General features: G+C 37.1%; 1 protein-coding gene across 2 annotated transcripts; it reads left to right on the top strand.

The window, feature by feature from the left end:
• Positions 1 to 4,815: 4,815 nt before the first annotated feature.
• Positions 4,816 to 14,663, top strand: LOC118167633 (photoreceptor outer segment membrane glycoprotein 2). Of its 2 annotated transcripts, none has more exons than XM_035327251.1 (4): positions 4,816 to 5,237; positions 8,940 to 9,608; positions 12,120 to 12,366; positions 13,818 to 14,663. In XM_035327251.1, exons 2-4 carry the CDS (start codon positions 9,028 to 9,030, stop codon positions 14,082 to 14,084), a joined length of 1,095 nt encoding a protein of 364 aa, XP_035183142.1. In that variant the 5' UTR covers positions 4,816 to 5,237; positions 8,940 to 9,027; the 3' UTR covers positions 14,085 to 14,663. The 2 variants fall into 2 exon arrangements, with proteins under 2 accessions (XP_035183142.1, XP_035183143.1); XM_035327252.1 differs by lacking the exon at positions 4,816 to 5,237 and adding an exon at positions 7,592 to 7,767.
• Positions 14,664 to 16,715: the final 2,052 nt, after the last annotated feature.

The raw sequence follows: 16,715 nt of genomic DNA, 5'->3' as shown, positions 1-16,715 counted from the left end.
GTGTTCTAGATCCTCATATACAAGAAAGCTCTTAAAAACACAGCAAAGAAACATTTAACTGTGATGTAGCTGCAAATTCAGCTAGTCATTTTTCCTTACTAGTTCTTGTGAAGAAAGAAAAGGAGAAAGAAGAGGAGCTTCAATCTGTTGCAGATCTCAGAGTCTATTTTTGCTATGGATATTCTCTGGAGGATGAGTTCTCACATGTACATTTTACCTGTCTCTGACTGTAAACAGTATACTTACATATATATTTTTAAAACTATTACATCACTTTCATTATTCCTGAGAAGCACACTGAAATTAACATTTTTATCATTTTATATTTGTACTGAAAATATCAATGTTATAGATAAATTGATTAAAATCACAGGAAGGAGAAGATTTTGATTTGCATCAGCAAAGTTTCAGATATTTCTCAGAGAAGAGTTTCACCTTGGAATGCAAAAGAGCAAGTACTGGAAACAACTGTCTGCTGGTTCAACTTTTCTGAAGTCCAGATGACTAGATCAGCAGACAGTCTGTTGTTTCCGAAACAGAGGGAAAAAGAAGTTATGTAGCAATTTTTTCTTAGTTAATTGTTGTGAAACACCATGAATGGGCATAACTGGATTTGTTTTGAAGATTTTTAAATATCTCAGGTGGTCAAAAGAGCAAAGTAAAAAGCACAATGTGTCTTGTCATAGTTCAATCCTAAATATCTGACTTGGCTATAGACTGCAAGGAGACAAAAGCAAAGTGCTGCAGTCCAGAACTTTGTGGCTGGAAAGTAAGAGGATTATTGCCATAAATTATTCCAAATTCCAAAGACATACCTAACAAAACTTTATGGAAAGCTGTGACCAAATAAACAAACAAAAAAGAGAGAAAAAAAAATATTTGTGCTGGTAAGAAAACTGAGCTTCTTTTTTCATAGATCATGATTTCTAGACACAGACTGTCAATAAAGCATTTAGTCGCCCCTGAAGGGACAGAAGAATCTTGGATCTTTTTCAGAAGAGCTCTAAGAGCAGTGTCCAGTCACTGTTTTTTGTCTATTCAACAGCTTCAGAAACTTTGTGGAGTCTTTCTTTCTTTTTCTTCCCCCCCCCCCCCCTTTTTTTTTTGGAATGGTCTATTTTCTATACCTTTCGAAAAGAATATCAGATTCCCTACAAGATGTCCCAATTAATGTTGTTTAGTTCAAATGTTGTCTAGAGAGAAATGACATCAACATCAGTCATATTATAAAATGAGAACAGGGAGACTTCCAGATTAGAATGTGAGGTCCAGAATTGAGGACAAATGTGAAAACTGTATGTCTTAATATTCTGCTAGAAGAAGGGTTAACTGGCAGTGGTGCAGTGCACCAAAAGTACTGATGCTATGAGTTATGGAAGAGGAAAAGGAAATTTTACCTCATTATGTAAAGGGAATTTTGTTTTGAGCCCTCATAATACGTGCATAATTCAATTTTGCAAAAAGCTTCCTGATGACTGCCTTGTGATGTTACAGTACCTAGTGAATAAGGTATGAAGGTGCATAGTCTTATTACAAATAAGGCTGTAAATATCAATTCTGGTCTTCAGAAAACAGTTACAGCCAAGATGGTTACTAACCTAAAATACAGGTCCACTCTCCAGCTTTTCTATGGGCAAACTAAGGCTATTTCGATGCCTTAGTTTTCCATTTGTAATGACTCACCATGAGTCAGGAGTGAATGACTCAGACATTATGGACAGTGCAGCTACTATGGACTGAAATCAGAGCCAGCTTGATAGGTACCTGCATGGCATTTCCCGGAATATACAGGAGCCCTGAGGACTAGCAGTTAAGTGCAATGCAGTTCATGCAAGTGTGCTATAATTTCCCCTTTGCCTGAAATTGGCTCCTGCATCCATGCAGTTATAACCTTTAAATATCTGAACAATGAAAATTACAGTATTTCTTCTCTGATTCATTTCATCTGTAAAGCTTTTGAGGCAATGAAATGAGTTACAGTCTGTTATAACTGACTTTGCAATAAGCTTTGTGGCATTCTAGTGTACAAATGGGGTTCTTTCAAATTGCCATCTATCCCCATTACCTCTTGCTGTTGAGTTTTGACATTCTCTTCCCTCTCTGCAATTCCTTACGAATTTCAAATGTTGTGATATAACTTAGATACCTTTGTCTAACTGCAGCAATCATAGGCATCTAGATACCACTAAACTTCCTTCCAGAAGTTCAAAAATGTGTGAACTGAGATGAACATCCTGTAAAGAAATTATTGCTTTTATTTGCCTAACAACTTATGCCTATCAGTATGTACCATGTGGTTCACTACTTTATCTGGTCTACGTTCCATTTTCACGCCCTCTCCACATTAGCATGTTGGTGAGAATCTCTTCCTGCACATGACCTCTCCCACCAAACCACTAACATGCTGAAGACAGGTTGCCTGTATCAAACTTACTCAGTGGCCTCCAGTCTTAGGCTCTTACTCCAGAATTTCATATCATGAATTATCACTTGCATTAAACACAGGAAGAAATGGAACGCCACCCTAATATAAAATTAAAACACTAGTTTTTGGAAACTAAATGTGAAATACAATTTGACTGCATGCATCACCCCAACAAGGTATGTAATTGGGCTAATTCATAATACATCTGTCCTTGTAGACTTACATATGAATAATACGCTACAGGTAAGTAATTGTCCAAACAATAAATGTACCTCTTTCAGATCCAAAACCACAGTACCCCAGTCTCCACTGTTAGCAGGAAGTGTGTGTTTTCTTTTTACACCGCTGGGTGATAGTTGGTGGACCCACATGTACAACCTCTCCCGCTGGGTTACAAAATACTGCTCTCATTATGGTCTTGGTGTCCAGGTTTCCCAGCAGGCCTGTAATAAAGTGCATTATGGTCGGTTATAGGTGACCACAAAACAATAATTCAATTTTGAATATTAACTTTACAGCTGAAACAACTTCCCAATATGAGACAGGACAAAAAAAATACAAGTAGCATTGAATCCTAATTTCATTAAGATTTGATTGAAGTTATTTATTACAATGATGCATTCCTGAGCTTCCATTAGCTGGCTGAGTGACCTCTAATCTCATCTCTCTAGCACAAATTAAAAAAAGCTTCTTACTTTGCATAGTAGAAAAAAAACTACATACAGCAGCACTGCCACCTTCTGCTTGTTTCCTTTTATGCATGCAAGTACTAGGTCTACACTGCAGAGAAAGGCAAGATGCGTTTTTTTGACTATTAGGTATCTGGATGAGGGGGAATGGGCTTAAGCTGTGCCAGGGGAGGTTTAGGTTGGATATTAGGAAGAACTTATTTACTGAAAGGGTTGTTAGGCATTGGAATGGGCTGCCCAGGGAAGTGGTTGAGTCACCATCCCTGGAGGTCTTGAAAAGACGTTTAGATGTAGAGCTTAGTGATACGGTTTAGTGGAGGACTTGTTAGTGTTAGTTCAGAGGTTGGACTCGGTGATCTTGGAGGTCTCTTCCAACCTAGGTGATTCTGTGCAGCGATAATGTCATCACCTAAGACTCAGGGAAAACACAAGTCTACACTTCCACAGATGTGTTTCTTTTTTCCATATGTAAATTTTGTCTGGGCAGAAAATAGGGCTTCACACATTTGTCCAGGATTTCTAATAAAACATAATCTATCCAGAGCAATAGCTCAAAAGTCCCAGGAAAATGTATGTATTTGTGTACTTGTGCTGTCCACAAGGACTATATAAGACCTGATGACTATGCTGCACATTTGAACTGATGCAATACGTTCCTCGCAGTCTGCACAAGTGCAACAGTCCAAACCAGGAATGATCCATGTGCATAGGACAAATTCAGTTCACTTGGGGTATGTTTCATCATCTTGTTTCTGCTTGTTCTATCACTACCTGCCTGCGTAAAAAGTCATTATCCATCTTTTTAATAAGCTCCCTTTAACTGGGGGCTTCACATCTTAATTGTTATTTCTTCTTAAGAGTTGTAGTTACTAATATTGTAATTTGATATAGCAATCTCTGCTTTACTCAAGACTTGATAAACAAAGTTGCACTGATAACTATCTTCCACCTTTCCCTGACAATAAGCATGATAATACTGATGCATACAAACGGGTGTCTATCCTTAGGAAAGCATGAGATGATAAACAAGATTTACTCCCAGAATTCCCAAGCATGTTCCCAGAATACGTAGTTACAAATCCTGGTATTGATTTATTCATTCTCATTAGCTGGGAAAGGCCAGCTAATGAGTTTATGCTTCTGAAAATATTCATATGCACTACAATCTCTGGTGCACAGTCCCTTGCAGTCACTTCTGCTCACCAAACTTTTTCTGTTGTGCTGATGTTATTATGGACCCTATAGACCAAATCTGGTCCTGCTTAGTGACTCAGTTCTGGTACTATCACCACTACCTGATTAAGCGTTGCTGCAAACTCAACTTATTGCCACTACCATAGCCAGTTCAGTACAACCAGCTCCATCCAATAAATAATACATGAAGAGCTCAGATATGACAGGAGGAGGATGTGCTTTCGTTTCTGGCTTGTGATAAAGCTTTTGAAAATCTAGGAAATAGGTTTCTACTTGCTCTTTAAACTGGAAAGTTTCCTAAACTAGAACCCACTGAGAACCATACATGATGATCCAGTTGCTCCTGGTTACTTAATCCCTTTCTTGGACACAATCATAGCCAATAGATGAAACAAATTCCATACAAAGCAACAAAATACAGAACAATAGATAAGGCACGTTCTAATGAATGTACAAGGTTGTTGCCTAAGATGGCTTTTCCCTTCCCCAGAACCAGTTTCATTATTCTCTTTCTTGGACCTGTTTTTATTGATAAGAACAAAATAAGAAGTAATAAAACATTAGGAGATACTGTACAACAGCCTCTGTTGTTTACTAGCCCATGCCCCTGAGCGGTAAAATATGTTACCATAAATCCATTTTGCTAGTGAGGTCTCAATTAACAGTCAGTTAATTGGCCTGTTTTGCAGGATTTAACCTGGTGGCATAAGAACCTCGAAATACGATTAGAGATGCAAGAGAGATTAGCACAGGCAGGAGAGCTGAAGCCTATTTCTCCATCTCCATTGGTGAGTCAGTGTAAAGACAGAACTACACAGACATCAGGAAATCAGTACTTCACTCTTCCTCAGAATGCATCTTCCTGGCATTTTCTGCCTTGTACTCAGCAAGGTGCCAGTTTTGAGATCTCATTCCGTCCTCTGAAGCAGGTCAGTAGTTTCTTTTACAGTAAGTTACAAATAAGAATGTGTGTCTAGCTAAAAGGGCCAATTTTGGTGAAGCTGGTGAGATAAGATAGAGGTTGTTTATGACAAAATTGCAAGCTAAATTTATTGAGACAATTTGCGTCCAATAATTTTATAGGCAAATAAACAGCTGTGTGACACGTCTTTTTCTATGCAGTTGGGGATATTTGACAGCAAAGGAAATGATAAGCAAAAACTACAAGTATGCTGAGGGAAGCCCTGTGTTCAAAGTTAGACAAGAAAAGCTTGAGAACAGTATGGATAATATAGGAAAGATTTTCACATTTAATGGGCTTCTTCTGTTCAAAGAAATAAAATCCAGCCTTCTTTCCCATTGCTGGGGGTGGGGGTGAAGTCTATATGTGTATGCTTCATAACACTGGAGTGGCTCATGTGTGAGGTATGTTTCAAAGAACTCGGTGGGGGATTAGTTCCACTCAACTACTAGGAACATTTGTGGTTTTACAGTAATCCCACTCACAAATATAACTTGAAGAAGAATATATACATCCTGCAGAGTAAGACAATGACACGTTTAACTCAAAATTGCGCTTCCGTTTTTCCAGATGGAAGAACTTTCTTCATAGTGCTCAAAATTGCTACTATATGGCAGTGTTGAATAAATATTTTCAACACTTCACTGAACAGTTAGGGAAGGAATAACATATGGTATATTTACAAAATTCATTATAAGGGGAAAATGGTTTTCATATTATCTGAACCAAACTCAATAAACTATTACTGTAAAAAAGTTACCTTAGGAGAAATATCCACATAGAAGCTGGGAAGACTATATCTTCTGCCTGGTGTTTCCCAGAGACTAATTCCTCAGGAACAGATTAGATAAATTGTTCTGTCCCAAACTCAATGCATTCAACATCGTGCAAGCATTTATCCTAAAGATTCTTTGTGCAATCTTTGTAGGGTCGGTCAAGGAGTGATTGCTCCACTACAGCAACCAGTTATTCCTCTGCTTTCCTCTGGCAGCATAGCTCATACAAAATAGCTTGCTCTCTAGGCAGATGTTCTACTGCTGGAAGTCTGTGGCGTGGGTACCTCTGTTGTAGATGAATGCAAATACTGCATGAATCTGGTCTTGTAAATAAAACTGCATCAAAGAAGCTCAAAATAGCATTTGAGAATTATCAGAGGCAAGGATTTACTAGGAGAGTTGCTCTTGCACATGGAAGTTTCATGTTTTAAGATTAGGAATTTGAGAATGGTGGAGAGATCTATACCAGGATAACTACACAAGACTGACTTTATCACCATTTATGAAATTCAGCTTCAAATTTCTTCATGGCTAGAATAATTAACAGGAAGCCTCAAATTTACATATTCTAAAGTCAAGTGCCTCCTTACTAGATGATTTTTTAAGTGAAGATAGGCCTGTTTACAAATTTTGTACAAATGTTAAAGCAAAAGATGTTCACCAAGTCAGTGTCATTCAGTGTCATTCTCAGCGACACTTAAGTACATATATGCCTAAAAATTTAAGGGCATTTTGCAAATGTATACATACATTTCACAGAAACAAAGTGATGTATACACTAGCCATTGAATGTGAACTGTGTATCAGTAATTTCACAATAACAGATTCTCTCCATTGCGTGCTCTGAGACCTGAGTATCAAGAGAGAAAAACAAACAAACAAACAAACAAACAAAAAAACACTTATTTGCAGCAGCCATCAGCAGCCATCTACAGCTATTTAAGTTCAAGTCATGAACTGCTTAACTGGTGAAGCAATCAAAGCTACTGTCTCCGGGCTTAGCAGACAGGCTGTTAGCTGAATTCTTATGGAGGCTTAATTCTGTACCAGCAGAGCATGATCCTTTTGGACGAGGGCTGAAGCATACAATAGAACAGTGCGAAGGAAGTGTTGTCATTTTATGACTGCTCTCTAGACTTCTTTGTACAGAGGTATTTATCAGAAATTAGTATTTTATTATGATAATCAAAATGGTTATCACAATATGATTACAATCAATATTCAACCATAACTGATAATCAGCCTTAATCATTAATCAGCACTAATCATTAGGCCCCTGTTTTTCAAGTCAAAAAGTGCCACTGGTCTCAGCACCTTTGGAAATAAGGCCAGTAAGGAAAAATGACATGTACTTTGGACATTCTGTGTATTATGCAAAAGATACACAGAAGCGAATAGTTTAAAAGGAAATCAATTTCCTCTCTGAATGCAACATAAATTAAATGCAATGTGAATTATTCAGATCTCATAAGCATTCAACTGTTTTAATATTCAAATACATGAAGATATCTAAGCAAATCCTAATATGAATAGACAAACGACCTATTCCTCACCTGTCCAAACAGAACTGATTCGTTCCAGCACATACAGATGAAGACACCAGGATATCATTACCTTTTTTAACTGCACTCTACACAAATCTGCTTACCTAATGTTAAGCCTCATTGCAACTGTGGGTCCTTTAGTGGGTAGCATGTAGCTCTACTTCTGGAAGGTTTGTCTGTGGGTAGTTTTCATGCTGTTTTAGCTGATACCAGTTTTAATTAGGTGAAGTTAAATAGTAGAGACTAGTAGCTTAAAAGCAACTATGCATGAATAAACCTACCTATACTTCCTTTCCCCACATTTACAGGATTACATTTTACTATTTATAAGTGTAATTGTATTAGCAGAACTAGATCCACAAAGATGAGCGTATAATCATATAAATATGTAAATTTATATAATATAAAATCACTCTAATGGAAATTACCAAATAACACGGCCATGCAGAGAGCAATTTTTCTGGGGGGAGCGGACAGAATGTTGAGCTTCATTTTCTTGAATGTGTTAAGGAAAGGCAGTTGGAAAGCATCAGAAGTTGTGAAGATGGAAAGCATCAGAAGTTGTGAAGAAGGGTAAAAGTCCATCACTTAATCCTGAGGTACTGCAGCATAGTTCTAAATCCACATCACGTGGACTGAAAATGCATTGTCTCTAGCACTAACAGGTTCTTTATCTTGGATGCAAAGCAGTTATTAGTTGCTTTTACCTGTGACTTTGATATAACTGGAAAGGTGCAAAAGAGAAGTTAATAGTAGTCTTGCAGAAACCATAATGATACAGAGAAGTAAGATAAAATGTTGGTAAAGATGGTTTCTTAGATTGGCTAATAGCTGGGGAAAATTAGATGAAATGTCTAAAAACACACATAAGGTACTGTGTTTTTGGTGCTATTCCTTCCCCAGCCCCGCCCCCCAAAAAAAGTCTTATGTGGTTATACTGTATTTGCTTGTTCTGCTTAGCAGCTTTTAAACTTAAATATGACCAGGACACATTAATCTACACATTACAAATTCCTACAATCATCAAGAAAATACCAGCAATGAGTAGAAGGGAAACACAGCAGACTAGCTCACTTGTAGACATCATAAAATTCACACCGAAAATTGTTCTTTAGACAAAAGTCCATAGGAGGGCAGAGTTCATTGGTCCTACTATTCACTTGTTTTTTTAATTGCTCTAGTCAGCTCTTAGAATTATTTTTCTAGGAGATTCATGTTGTATGAAACTTAAGCAAGACACGGAACACACTCTTGGCATATCTCAGAGTGCATGAGGGTGTACACGAAGTTCTCTGTAGGCTCTATAAATACTCAGTCAAACAGACAGTAATCTCTCTCTCTCTTCTTCAGATTTCTACTGCATGCCTTGGATACATGCTACTAAGCAGATTATGGGCTTTCCTTGACCTACGCTTCTTTTCCTAATGCTGATCTGACTATGGCTGTCCTCAAAGTAAAATTCACCAAAACTAAGAGGGACAAATTGGCTCAGATCCTATGGATCCTCAACTGGGTTTCTGTAGTGAGTGGGATCATTCTCTTCAGTCTTGGCCTCTTTCTGAAAATAGAGATCAAGAAGCGCAATGAAGTGATGGCAAAAGGAGACATTAACTCTGTCCCCAACATGCTGATCTCTGTAGGGGTCATAGCATGTATCATCAACTTTCTGGGTGGCAAAATCTGCTATGACTGCTCAGATGCCAACAAGTTCTCTCGGTGGAAACTAGTTATGCTCCCATATATCGTGTGTACCTTCTGTTTTACCTTCTGCATCCTGTTGGGTGCTCTCATGTGCTATACCATGCGGAATGAACTGGAAGAATCTCTCTATCTGGGATTGAGGGATGCTATTAAGTTCTATAAGGACACTGACATACCTGGAAGATGTTTCTTAAAGAAAACAGTGGATATGTTGCAAATTGGATTCCAGTGCTGTGGAAACAATGGCTTTAGAGACTGGTTTGAAGTTCAGTGGGTATCTGCTCGTTACCTGAATATGGCTTCCAAGGAAGTTCTGGAGTAAGTATTTACTAGTCTTGATAGAAAATTCTAGGGAAAAAAACTCCTTCAACACGAATTTGTATTGAACAGAAAGTACATAACAGTAGTGTCAAAAGAACTTGAGACATATTGACTTTAAAGAGAATACAAGACTGCTTGTTTCCTGCCAGCTGCCAAAAATTCGAGCAGTGTTTTTTCCTCCTTACTAAAATGACATCCTGTGGCTAGAAGACTTCTCTCAAAGATCATTCTGAATGACTGCTAACAGGGCTACCTCAAGAAAAGCTAACATTTCTGTGATCATAGGCATGTTCACAAACACTCTGGTGCTTTAATTAATGCAACAACTTTTAGTAAATAATAGAAGCGACACTTTTTCTAAACCACTATTACAGTAGTATCCTACTGTAAGTACAAAGGTAAAATCTACTACCTTGTATTTCTGTGAGCCATATAGAAACAGCAATGTTTTGCCATGGGTCTTAAACTTAGATTTCATCTGCAGGGTCACCTGTGCTCTGACTTCATTTTGGGAATATACAGTCGTTTAATTTTTGCCCCATGCAGACAGAAGACATCATGGAAAAGTATGTGAAGGAAATAATTATACTGCAGAACTTCTTTTACTACGTATAAACTAGATAATCCCATCTTGATTGCTAGAATCAGCGCTGGTGCTATGTAACCAAATTATACTATGATTTCCAAAATCTAGTAGTAAAACATTTCATATGTAATCACTAGGATCAAAGTCCAGCTTGTAACATTCTGAAAGGAAGCAGAAGAAACCAAGTATTTTTCTTGGTTTCATCTTGTACTGTGTGTCAATTAGTACTTTGTAGATTAAGAGGCAAAGCTGAAAATTCATACTTAACTCAAAAGAAATCTCTACAAAACTGAACTTTTCACCTTCCTTCATAATCCACTTCCCTCTCCTCTTGTATTTCTGCATTACCAACACCACAGTGTCACAAGAAATTGCATCAGTCAATGGAAATGGTATGAGGATGAAGCAGTTTACAGCAGTACAATCCTATCATTGCTTTAGTTAGTTAGGAAACACCCTTTTTTTTATATAGTCTCATAAGCAAGTTCTGCTTTACAATGCCATATCTGAATTACAGCAATGAACAGCGGTTAGTCTCGCTCCCTCAGCTTTTGTTACTGAGCTCTTCCATTCTAACAATACCAAGACAACTTTTAGTTTGCTACATGTAGAGGAAATAAAAGGGCAAGGGGGACATAACCAAAGTCTGGAAACTGTTACTGTTTGCAGTAAAAAAGAAGTTTCTTCAGTATCACATATATGTCAGGAAGGAAAAAAATGTATACTGGGCATTTTGCTAGACTAGGTAAAAAGCTTCCCTTTCACAATCTGCCTGCCTTCCTTTTCTCCCTCTGTAAGGTTTCTTTTCTCCACCTGCATTTTGGCCTTCTCTTCTGTACCTCTCTGCCTTCCCTCGTTTCCCTACCACTAAGTCATTTTGCCTAGGCCAGTTACACTGCTTGCATACTTAATTCTGCTTTCTATGGACGATATGGGCTCTTTTGTACTATTTTTTTCTCCTCCAGTTGCTGTTACCAGGCCATAAAGTGAAGAGCTAAACACTAAAAAATGAATGCCTAACTTTCTTCTAGGTAGAAAACAGTAGGTCTTTATTTGGAAATATCTTTGAAGAAAATATTCTTGACAGAAAATTATACCAAACAAAAATGAGAGGCCAACAGCAATAAAGTGAAGGTGATTATTCTGCCATGTCAGGACAGCCACAAATTCTGATATTCTTTTCAGCTTATGTTTCTTTTGAAGGATACATTTAGTCCCCAAATGCAGGAAGAACACTGGACCACAGTGACCACTGCTTCTTGTTCACCTGAACAGCTTCTGTGATGCCTTCCTTTCCTTTAATTTAGGATATCTGTATCAGAAAAGGAAAATAGGATTAACAACTGAGGATGTCTTGCAAAACATTTAAAAATCTATTAACAAATAGTGAAAGCTAGATATCTGGGATTAGGTTGTCTTTCATATGTTCTAGCCAGTGGACAGTTTCTAGTGATTCTCTAGTGATTCCTGGGGCATGTATAGTTGTTCTCGCATTAGCTTCTCTTTAGAAATGCTTGCATTCAGAATCAATCCAGAAGTAGAGACACAGGGTTTCAAGGATCATAACTTCCATTAGTGTTTTGCCAAGACAGAAAAATTCTAAAATTGTCTTGAAAATTCTCAGTGCAAAGATTTCTAAAAAGAATCATCTCTATAAACACCAAATCCGCAACTTACACATACAATACCAAAAATCACGTGATACTACACTGATCCCACAGATGAAAATATTGCAAATGAAAAATTTAGTTTTCCTGCAGTGAGCAACATTTCCAGTTGCAAATATATTCTCATTTTCCTCCTGTTACATTGGAGAGGCCCGCATTGCAGCAGACTTTCACTACATCCTTTTAGAAAAAATATGGACACATTCTGCTGCTGCTACCAGATTTATAATGCCCAAACTTTCTATCCTGTTGCAGCCGTCTAAAGAGTAATGTTGATGGGAAGTTCTTGGTGGATGGAGTACCCTTCAGCTGCTGCAATCCAAGTTCCCCACGGCCCTGTATCCAGTACCAGCTAACAAACAACAGTGCTCACTACAATTACAATTTCCTGACAGAGGAGCTCAATATCTGGGTGAAGGGGTGCAGAGAGGCCTTGCTGGATTACTACACAGCTATTATGAGATCCATTGGTATCGCAGCACTGCTTATTTGGTTGTTTGAGGTAAGTTTTATAAGAACAGTCTGTGTCAGATACATCAGACATGCTTGCTCTCTGGGATGGGAAATAACTATGGTGTAATGTATGACAAGTGTGAGAAGCACCTCAGTATCTACAAGTCCATCAACACTTCAGGAGTGTTGCAGGACTTTCTCTAGTACAGACAGTTTTCTTAAAGCCCAGAGCAGAAGCAAATCTCATTGAAGATGAGAACTATTAGAAATGATTAACATGATTCTGTATGTTTACAGAGCTTTTTTCCAACAGACTATGGCACATTCACTTCCCTGAAGCATTTACAGGACCAGATGCAGTATAACACGGGCAGTAACGCAACAGTGAGGAAATTAGGTGGAAGGTATAAGCTTGTTTTGAGGCAGTTTTAGGAAAGAATATCAGAAATGTGAGGCAGGTCTTTGGTGAACACATGAATTTTATTTACAGTAAAGATTAAGCATAAATATTAACATCTCAAAGCCTCCTTTCTATATTACATTGCTTTACCACATAAACAGTAATTTCAAACATGGGATACATTTTTAGATACAGATAAGATTGCTTATTATGCAGTCCAATTAGCATATCACAAGCAAGTACACACACCTTCAAAGGTACAGTCTTTCTGCTGACACCAGTAAAAAAAGCTGTCCGGATATTGTCATTTGCATGCAGATAACCCCAATGGCATAGGCTAAAATATTGTTTCTTCCATTTTTAATAATAGCTAGATTTTCCTGATTATTACTTTATTGCATAAGTATTAATGCTATTTAAAATATTTTGCCACAATAGTCCTTAGGCAGTGCTAGACTGGGTGGTGATAGCAAAAAAAAAATAAAATATTTGGCAACACAGGAAAAAGCTGCAAGCCTGCTCTCTGTGCTCCTTTCAGTGTTAACAAGCTGGGCACACTGAAAGTGCAGCTTTTCTCTAAGCTTATACTTGAGCCATCCTTCTTCATTTATGCATCAGCATGTAGGATACATATAGCTTACAAAGGAATGATGAAAAACCTTCATGGCAATACTGATTTCATGAAGGTCAGTGGAAAAAGTTCCATAGAAATGAACAGACAAGTTTTTCATTTCTGTTACACCTTCCCTCCCTGATCACTGATGGCTCCATTAAGTGATCATTCATTTTACAATTAGTCTCTGAGCCTGCAGTGTTCCCATGTAATTCTAGGTATTTATGCACTAATAACATGCAAGTGGGAATGGTACCTGAAGAATGGAAAGAAAAAAAAAATAAAATCAATCTCTACGTGGTATTTTTCATTCCAAAACACATAATTAACTGGGAGATTGATTAGCTCTAACGCTGGGATAAAGAATGTATTTGTTTTACTCAATATTAAATAATAGATCTGTAAATAAACAAGTCAGCAAGCAGACTTAGTAGTAGGATTGAGGCTGTAATTTAAGCTCTGTTTAACCACTTATCTTTTCTTACAGCTCTCCGTACTTACTGGTGTCCGGTACCTACAAACAGCAATGAAGAATGTTCTTTTGCTAGGAGACCTGGAGGGTGAATCAGATGGTTGGTTACTCGAAAACAGTTTTGTTGAAACTGCCAAATACAACATCAATATCATTAAGAACCTTGGCAAAGCCAACCAGATCTCCACTGTCTCAGGCCTTAATGATCCCAACATTGATGTTCAAAACCCCAATTGTGGCAAAAACAATGTTGCAACAAAATCTATCCCTGCAGCTAGCTAGACAATTCTTCAGGGCAATCATATCACAAGAGTTGCTTTGCTGTATTACAATCTTTGATACCACTTTTTTTTTTTTTTTTTACTTGTGGGGAAGAAAGAAAAAGTGATATGACAACTGACCAGAAGATAAACTGGTCATAGGAACAAAATATTGATACTTCTTTGGCCAGATGTATTTTCACTCTTGCGAAATCCGACTTTCATACCTGCACAAAACAATCTTTTGAAATTTTCCCACTTTGTCTCTTCCAACTTACATATTTCTGTCATCTGAATGTCAGAATAATGATTATGAACAAAAAGACTATCAGTTTGGATATCAGACTGTTCCAGACAGGATTGGTCTACTTTATATCAACAAAGTTTGTCATTATTGACACATCTATTGAAATCCCAGCAGCAGGGAAATTTCAAAAGAACATTGGATAAAAAGAGATCTTTTAAAAAAGCAAAAACTGTAAAATGAAAACTGTGTTTAACAAGTCCGTATTAGGATACAAATATATGTATGTTGTTGCCCTTCTAAAAACTTAATAGCTAAGTGAAATTGAGTTGAAGCCAATTTAAATTAGTTAGTATAGCGTATCTTTTTTTTTTTTTAAAAAAAAAGTATCCCTTCATTTTTCCCTATAGCTTAGAGAAAGCCAGCTGCCATACATCTCCTGAAAGCCAATGGGTGCTTCTGAGAGAACTAGTTCCCTCAGTTAAAGAAAAGTAATTGACAACTCATGCTAAGTTTATTAAAATTCCAAGTACAATGTGATAACACAAATTTAAAAACAAGCAAATACCTGACATAAAACAAATACTAATGATCTCTGATGTTAAAGGAGCTCAATTTCAGAAGCAGTTAAATAGATCCACAGGCTCAAATACAGAAGAATATTTGAAACCTTTGGAACCAACAAAGACAGACTGATTGAGAGCTCTCCCATCATGTTCCAAGGATAGGACTTGAGGTTTTTATATCAATGTATGCAGTGAAAGTGTTTCTATACTTGTAGTTACAGGATAACGTATGACTTTAATTCATCATTCATAGTATGATTGTAAGCAGAAAAACATACAGATACAGAACATAATATAGAAGACCATATAAAAATATTTCTTGTTAACTGTTGTGAATAATACATTGCTTGCATATAACTTTGGAAAGCTGGTGCATTCTTTGTATATAATCAAGTAAAATGAGTTATCCTGTCACAGTGACATTCAAAGCAGAACTACTCTGCTTTTGCAATCATACAAAAAATAACAGTAAAAATTCCTTTACCTGTCCAAACGTTGTTGCTTTCTGTGACACTAGAATAATACGTTAAGAATACATTGTAAATAAATTGCATGGAATGCAATGATGGAAAAGTCTATACTGTAAGTCAAGCAGGCTATGTGCATGATTGTAATTCCAAATGCAATCATGTCACTGCTAAAAAAATTAGGCCTATATTTAAGTTTGTTAAAAATAAAACTGGACAGATAGGTTCTGTCTGTAGTAGTAACCCACAGCAAAGGTTTGCAAAAGGCACATGAGAAGCAAGACCATTAGAAAATAGTTCTTTCCCTGATAGCCTCCTAACTTCCCAGAAACAGCAGTTTGTGAACTTGGTTTGACAAAGACTGTATTTCTATCAATGTGTTTCAGTAGCTCTCTATTATTTGTATAGCTTTTTTTTTTTTAATCCATTCATGGTTATGATATCCAAAATACATCATTGAGCTTGAAATTTTAATGCCGTATAATTCTGCATTTCTTGAAAAAGTGCTCATCTTTGCTCATTGATTCCCTGACAAGTTAATGAGGTATCCCCTAATTCTTGCTGTATGATGCAACCAATAGTCATTCTGTATTTTTTCCCCTCCATGCCATTCCTGATTTTACTATCCTCTATTATAATCTCTCTTGGTCCTTCCTACCTTTCTAAGTGCAAGAAGCTGATAGTTAATCTTTTACTCTATGGAAATTATCATCTTTTATTGTTTTTGCAACTCCTCTCCATTAATTAATATAACACTGCATGTGTAGAACTGGGGATGTTATGAATTAAATAGGTATTCTGTCCTTTTCCTAATATTTCCCATTGTTTCTTGCCTTTTTTGACTGTTTGAGCACTAAGATAGTATTTTTAAGTATAGTTCTGTGAAAACATTAAGAGAATTTTGTTACTAGTATAAAGCCCTACTGTGAGTTTTTGCATAAGCTGGTGTACCACTCCAACTATTTCTGAGAGCCAAAAGTATTTCTGCACCATTTTGTTGTGTTGTTTCTAAGTCTACCCAATGTCCTTAGGCTCGATCCTGACTCCCTTTCTTTCCTTCCTATCTTTCCATGTGATAATGGAAAAAGTCAAAGAGCTATATTGTTAGATTCCCCCCCCCCCCGGCTTTTATTCGTCATTCAACTAAGAGGAACCTATATGTCTCATGTTTTAAAAAGAACATTCTTTGTTTCATGTTCTTTTTAGAACTCATTTCTTTCTAGAACAAGAAAGAAAATCAACATCAGTGAATCTGGGAAATGCAATCCAAAAGGAAGCAGGTGTGGTCTCTTGTTGCTGCTGAATACTGAGCACAACAGCTTCCTGAGCCTTACTAGAAGCACTAAATTAGCTGATACAATACTGGAAAAGAATTA

The sequence above is a fragment of the Oxyura jamaicensis genome, chromosome 5 (assembly GCF_011077185.1).
Source record: "Oxyura jamaicensis isolate SHBP4307 breed ruddy duck chromosome 5, BPBGC_Ojam_1.0, whole genome shotgun sequence".
Taxonomy (NCBI): Eukaryota; Metazoa; Chordata; class Aves; order Anseriformes; family Anatidae; genus Oxyura; species Oxyura jamaicensis.
Note: the sequence above shows the minus strand (reverse complement) of the source record. Positions and strands in the feature narration are given on the sequence as shown.

Excerpts from the sequence above, each read along its gene's own strand:
- LOC118167633 (XM_035327251.1), top strand. The coding sequence starts at position 9,028 with ATGGCTGTCCTCAAAGTAAAATTCACCAAAACTAAGAGGGACAAATTG. Across the intron at positions 9,609-12,119 it reads GCTTCCAAGGAAGTTCTGGA|CCGTCTAAAGAGTAATGTTG; the intron begins GTAAGTATTTAC and ends ATCCTGTTGCAG. Across the intron at positions 12,367-13,817 it reads TGCTTATTTGGTTGTTTGAG|CTCTCCGTACTTACTGGTGT; the intron begins GTAAGTTTTATA and ends CTTTTCTTACAG.